Here is a 6,938-nt window from a genome sequence, read left to right as displayed (position 1 = left end):
AAGATTGGAATGATAGAATAAAGCACATGTGAGATATGACAAAAAGTATATATCTGTGGTCTGCGGGTCGGTAGGATTAAGGTTAATATGCACTGATACAGGTAGTGATCTGTCATTTATCAGTAGTTTTTAACAGTCTTGTTGCGTTTTTCAGGCTTAGATTGCTGCAGCATTTAACATTACATTTTGCATTATATGATAACAGACTTCTATTTAGCGGCGTGGAGCAGCCCTCATCAGTATTAGGCTGTATGAAAGTTATGTCCATCTCCTCCACTCCGGCATGCGGTTGTGAGGCGTGCTGCTCGCCGCTCAGCTTCAGAATCAGACTCCGCCCCTTTACGAGCATCGGACACCTTCAGCACAACAAAGCATGTGTCGCTCCGCAACATTGTTTCTCCTCTGAACGGCCGGAATATAGGATTTTGTCGGATTTTTTGCTCCTTGCTTTCCCATTGATGCTTATCCTAGAGTAGGTAAGCCAAATTTAAGATGTATGCCCCTCGGGCGGAGGGGATGAGTTACTGTTTATTTGTTTTGTTGTGCATTCGGCGCCATTTTCATACACAGATTGTTTAAATACCTTGGCACGTTGGTCCGATTCAGCCTATTACTGTTCTGCTGTTCAATTGAAAAAAAAAAAGTTAGAAATTGAAGTCTACGTATCAGAATATATTAACATGCGGTATTTATACGATGATTTATTGAAGCAAATTAAAATTATAAAGGCTCTTTGCCCAATTAAATTGCATTATAGCAGTCTAACGGTGTCCCCATAAATCAAAAGTGCTCCGTATTAGCGGAGGCAGCAATGTTTTCTAAAAATGTGAGTTGTTTTTGTAGAAAAATAAATAAATAAAAGGATGAGCGTTCAAGTTACCACTCCACTAAAAGAAATCGCACAATTTGGATATTTTAGTAAAATTAAATTTATAAAATATTTGTTTTTGTGTAAAGACATATTATTATTTTGTTTATGGGGAAATATTATATATTTATATAATATTGTTTATTTTATGGGGAAAAAGCAAAATAGATCTTAATGCTCTTAATGTTAAATCTTAATGCTTTCTATCTAGGGATGGTTCATCTTCACATAAAGTGTAGTGATTATAGTGAGTATGATGTATAAGAGAAAGAACTGACTGGAAGTGACATGATTACCTGATTTTGTCCCTAAATCTTTCCCATGTTAAATAGTTATTGCCCCACAAGATACACTTGAGTCCTGGTCTTGAATACTTCTCTGTGAGCTGTGCTGTTATTTCCAACAATGTGTCTGCCTAGATGTTCAGATATTGTTTTTTCATGCTTTTTCAGAGATTGCTCTGCTTTAGGATTTCATTTTCTGCTTGACATGACTCGCTTTTACCCCAAGAGAAGTGTGCATGGGTTAAAAATATCCATCGTCCCTGGAGGGCTTCATATGTGAATGTGTGTCTGCTTCTGTGTGCTCAAACGCCTGTACAACCCATAACGCACTTAGGAGAAACTCATCCAATAAGCCTCATCTCCATTGATGATACTGCTGGATATATATAGTCAGATAATCTTTTATGAAGCGCTGCAGATATGACGTCGGAAGGATGAGGGGGGAGACAGAGGGAGCGTTTATGCAGTACAACTGGCAAGAGCTTGCTTGAGCAATAAGAGTAAATACAAAGGTTAAAAAAAAATGACATATAGATAAGATCTGGGTGCCCGGGGTCTCCTGTACTGCTGAATCAGCAGTGTTGAGAACACAGAACTGCTGAAGTGATGCTGAAGGATGTTTGTGGCTCTGCTGTGTGAGAGTGAGGTCACCAAGGTCCCTGAAGAGCTTGCTGGTGTTAATCCTCTTTTGGGAGTTATGATGCATTTGTGCAGTTAGACTACTACTCTGTTGTGTGAGCAGCACTAAATAGGAAACAGACTACACATACATAGTCCCTTGCTCCTTTCTTCATGAATGAGGGAGCCTGAGGATTTAACTAGCTTAGAGACCATGTAAAAAAGTTGAAGTTTATATAATATAATATAATATTTTGCACAAATAATTGCAGTATTATTTTAAAATATAGTAAATTGTATAATGATAAATACACATTTTGATTATTTTGACTAATCAATCATGACATCTAGACACAGATCTATATGTTGTGTCGCACATAAAGAACACATCTTTCATAATGTGCACTAATGTACACATATACTATTCTTTTAAAGGGTTTTGGTTGAGGTGATGTTGGAAATGGATTTAGAATTGCTTTCAGGGCAACCACAGTAAATCAATCACGCTACTTCATTCTTTTCCCATGGTGGTTCATGTTACAGCATCAAGAGGACAGACCATCTGTGTGTATTGATTAGTTTAGAACTGAGTTTGAGATCGGTTTACGCACAGGACTAGACTAAAATAAACCTTTTGTAGCCTGTTACCTTTGGGTTGAGTATCACCCAGCTCACCTAAAAGATATGGTGTCACAGGATCCATGATTGCAATACGTCATTCAAAGTCTGATCATGTTCTTCATTTGTTGCAAAGTCATTCTAGATGTATTTCTCTGCAAAATCTTGAAATCATTCAGTATTGTTTATTTTCACTTTAGGATAATTTAAAAAGAAGTAAATGTTGGGATGTTGCTGGGCGAGCTTGTTGGCGTTAAGTGAACATACGAACAGTTTATCCCGGCACGTGTTAGCGTGTGTGCTGGCATGTGTTTCTGTGTTTACTTTGAGAGAGGTTAATAGGAGCCACCATGTGGCCAGAGGACTGATATATTGGCCTTGCGTTTTTATGTTGATTTTCAGCCAGGTAGGCGGAGCTCCACATAAAACCATGAATCAGCACAGCTGATCGCCACAGTGTTTCTGCCAGCTATTCTCTTTTGCGTGCACACACATACACACACACACACAGATGCATGCACACCCAGAGATGCAGACTGAGAGACAGATAAGAAGGAATCGGAGTGGAGGGAGACAGTGAGATAGATGCTGTAGGCAGGTAGATAGAGATAATCTCACTTGGTCACTTGGGGCCTGATTAACTCCAAACTCCTTCTAATTCCTTAAGCCTACTGTCAGTACCCAGGAACCATGCTTTCTTTACGTCCCAGTATTCATACAAGGTAGTTTGGTTTCTGAACTCATTTCACCTGTCAGTCAGTTGCTAATATTAGTAAGGAAGGAGCAGTAATGTTGCTCAAAATAAAAAAATGTATCTAAATAATCGTAAATTTAGTATTCTGTGTATGTTTGCGGCTGTGTACACATGTATGCACATGTGCATATGTGTGCTGCGTGCAGAGCATAAATAGATGTGAGCTTGTCTGTAAAAGCTGACTAATGAGCCCCTGCATCTTGAGCATATGGGGCTATTTATATACTATACGTCCTCTTTCTGTGCAAGCTTCCCCATTCAGCCCTCTCGTCTCATTTCGTTTCATACATATGCATATATATTTATACACATACACACACCAACTCACAGCAGTAGCAGCTCTGCAGCATCACTGGCAAATAATATGAAGGCTTTGGGATGAATATATCTTTTAAGCAGTTGGAGACTCGGATTCAAGTACAATGTGAACTCTATTGCTCTCTCCCCTAAGTGAGATTCACTGAGTCAAATCAAATCTCTTCAGATTTCAAATTATCTTCCTGTGGGAGCATTAAATTCAATTAAAAGTCACAGAAACTCTAAATCAAATCCTGATTCAACCCCAGCCCTGGCGTTTGCACCTGATCCAGCAGCTCTTTGCGAGCTCAGTCTTGCTAGAGGGTGGCCTACTTCATCTATAATTTAGCTCATTAGAGACACTAATTATGTAGTATTTAGGGCAGATTTTTTTTCATACAGTACAGCAGTATTTCATCTCATTAGCTTCATTTCAAAAAGAAATATGCTTCACGTTAAGGTTGATTCTGTATTGAGAGATCCTGTGGTGTGGCTGCTGTTATCTCAATCGGTCATGATGCAGGTTCGTCCTGCTCAGCTGGCTGATAGCAGAGATGTTAGATAGGCAACACAAAATGGAGGAGGCAGCAGACACAAGCTCAGCTGGTCCATTAGGAGCATGTCTGTTTCCTGACAATCAGAATTGAGATGACAGAGCATTAAAAGACCCAAAGGAGCCTGTGAGCACTGATGCATACCAGTGTGTGTGTGTGTGTGTGTGTGTGTGTATGTGGTGACCTAGGGCATAGGCCTATGGGGGGTCTTGAGGGGGGAAGGGTAGGCAGGATTAGTTATAGAGTGCAGCACAGTTATTGGTCACTGGACACAAACAATGGGAGGGCTAAAGAGGATTTGGTCTGTGTGCGTACCCCCTCCTCCTCTCCTGCTGTCCTGTAGTGCCAGTGGGAAGTGTATGGTATAGAGGGCCAGGCTGCCCCCTTTGGGGCGGCCCTGTACATCTGGAAGATTGGCCTGTCTGCCTGTCTAGCATTTCCCCTCCCCCACCCCATACAAGGAAGGGTGGGACTTGAACTACATATGGAAGAGACAAACACAGCAACATTAGTCACCAGTTTAGACAAGGCCTAGTCAAGACAGGATGCGCATCTGTCTCATTGAGGGCTAGAACTGATTGTGATGTAAATAATAAATATGACCTAGCAGAGGTGCAGCGGGATTGCATAATGCTGGCGGTTTATTTCTGTCAGTTGTGTGCTTTAATCAGCTAGTTTGTGCTTCAACTGTTACATATTGACAGCATTCTTGGTATCTTCCATAACTTAAGTCAGATTGATAGGAACTGGAGTGAAAATGTTTGCTGCTACCTGCAGTCAATGTCCTGAGTAAGAGTGGGTGATAATATTGTAAATTATCTGGAAAATAAATGAAGACACTGTTCTTGCATAAAATAACCTGACAGGAATGTTTGTTTTTGTCTAACCCAGCTAATTAAATACCTGACAAATCAAGATGCTAAATCACATACATGCAAAAATCATAATAAAAAACACATTTCCAAAAAGCAGTCATGCTCATTGGTTTGCAACGTTGCCTAAAATGACCTGATATACCCAGAAATAACATTAACCGAATAGGAACCTCGTTATAGACAAATCTAAGACAGTTGACTAGTTTAAATCATCTCATAGTATAAATCGCCCAACTCTAATTATCTGTATGAGAAGGTGCCTTAGATGACCTGTACAGGATGGGTGTGGAGAGCCAGGCATGCTTTGGCGAGGATGATCCGGGCGGTGCTAATAGGCACCTCTAGAGCAGAATGCCTCCTTTGTGTCCGTGAGATTTAATGAGTCTGTGATAAGCAGCGTTTTGAGCTCGTCCTCAGAACTCCACGTAGACACAGACACACTCTTCAACAAGGGAGGCTATTGTGTGATGAAGTGATGTTTGTGTATGTGTGTAAGTATGTGAGTCTGAGTTAAAATATAATCTGTGGGTGGCAGTTGGATTCTTGTTTAATGCAATATGTCTCAGTCATGCCACTCAGAGTGGGAAACTAACATGTTATTGTAAATTGCTATTAAATGAAAATAATGAAGCATGCACACAAACAACTTTATTTGCTTGATAAACAATAGTATTTTCTATTGTATCACCACTGCAAACAGAAAATGACCAGAACAAGTGTAGGCCTGTTCTAGTACCTTTTACAGAACAAAATGTTTTGGGCATTTTTTTGTTGTCATATTCCTTAAACATACACATTAAATAAAATGAAAATTATTGTATCAGTCTAGTGTAGTCCATGTATTATATTTGCTTGCCATTCAGAGCATAGTAAAGTGTAACGTTTCCTACACACAGGCTGATAGTTCACTGCTCCTAATCTCATTTGTTGTGTTCCAAGTATAGCCGCGCTGTGCACTGTCACATTCTGTACAACACTGTGACCTTTCTCCATCTCTGACTCCCTTCTGTTCTCCTTCCCAGTGGCTACCATGACAACAGAGGCAAGTGCAGTGAGCGAGGCGGACACTGAGGGCAAGCAGAAGGCAAGCGGCGCCGAACCCGAACCCGAGAACAAGCAGAATCCGGAGGCGGCAACATCTGAGCCAGAGGGGGAGCAGTCGAGCAAGAAGGCCCAAGAGCAGGCCTCTGAGCCTGGGGCTGCTGATGTAGCTACCTCCCCAGAGGAGGAGCAGCTGAAGCCTCGTACCCGGACCTCTGCTGGCAAAGGCCTGTCTCGCCTCTTCTCCTCTTTCCTCAAACGCCGCTCACAGTGCTCTGAGGGAGAGGGGTTTGAGGCAGAGAAAGCCAGGGAGGAAAAGGCAGACAAAGAGGAAAAAGCTGATAAGGCGGAAGAAGTGAAAAGCGAAGAGAAGGAGGCTAAAGTAGAAGAGGTAAAATCAGAGGTTAAAGAAGAGAAAAAGACAGAAGAAAAAGTAGAACAAAAAGAGGAGAAAAAGAAAGAGGAGGAAAAAGTGGAGAAGAAGGGCAGTAAAAAGAAAAAGAAAGAAGCCAAGAGAAAAGCAGAGGAAAAGGATGGTGAGAAAGTGAAAAAGACAGAGGAGAAAAAAGAAGAGGAACCGGTGAAGAAGAAAGAGGAGCAGAAGGAGGAGGCAAAGGCACAGCAGACTGTAGAAAAGGTGGAGGAAAAATTGGAGACAAAAGAAGAGGAAAAGAAGGAGACTGCTGAAGCTAAAGACAAGGGGGCAGAGGCCGCAAAGAAGGAGAGTAAAGAGGAGGAAAAAGTTGACAAGAAAGGGTCAAAGAAAAAAGAAAAGGAGGAAAAAGTAAAAAAGAAGGAAGAGGAAAAGGCCAAGAGGAAAGCAGAGGAAGAAGAAAGGGTAAAGAAGAGAGAAGAAGAGAAAGAAAAGAGGAGAGAAGAAGAAAAGGCAAGAGAGGCCGAAAGAGCAAAGAAGAAAGAAGAGGAAAAGGCCAAAAAGAAGGAGGAGGAGAAAACAAAAGAGGAGAAGACAAAAAAGAAAGAAGAGGAGACAAAAAAGAAAGAAGAAGAGACAACTAAGAAAGAAGAGGA

At 41.1% G+C, this 6,938-nt stretch overlaps 1 protein-coding gene across 1 annotated transcript in view; it reads left to right on the top strand.

Annotated features, from left to right (window-relative positions):
- Positions 1–327: 327 nt before the first annotated feature.
- LOC121905447 (protein 4.1-like) overlaps positions 328–6,938 on the top strand; it is a 7,393-nt gene continuing 782 nt past the window's right edge. Inside the window, exons 1-2 of the mRNA XM_042423672.1 lie at positions 328–472; positions 5,891–6,344. Coding sequence (XP_042279606.1) covers position 472; positions 5,891–6,344 — 455 coding nt within the window. The 5' untranslated portion in view covers positions 328–471. The remainder of the gene's footprint in view (positions 473–5,890; positions 6,345–6,938) is intronic.

Source organism: Thunnus maccoyii, chromosome 10, assembly GCF_910596095.1.
Source record: "Thunnus maccoyii chromosome 10, fThuMac1.1, whole genome shotgun sequence".
NCBI classification, from domain to species: domain Eukaryota; kingdom Metazoa; phylum Chordata; class Actinopteri; order Scombriformes; family Scombridae; genus Thunnus; species Thunnus maccoyii.
Note: the sequence above shows the minus strand (reverse complement) of the source record. Positions and strands in the feature narration are given on the sequence as shown.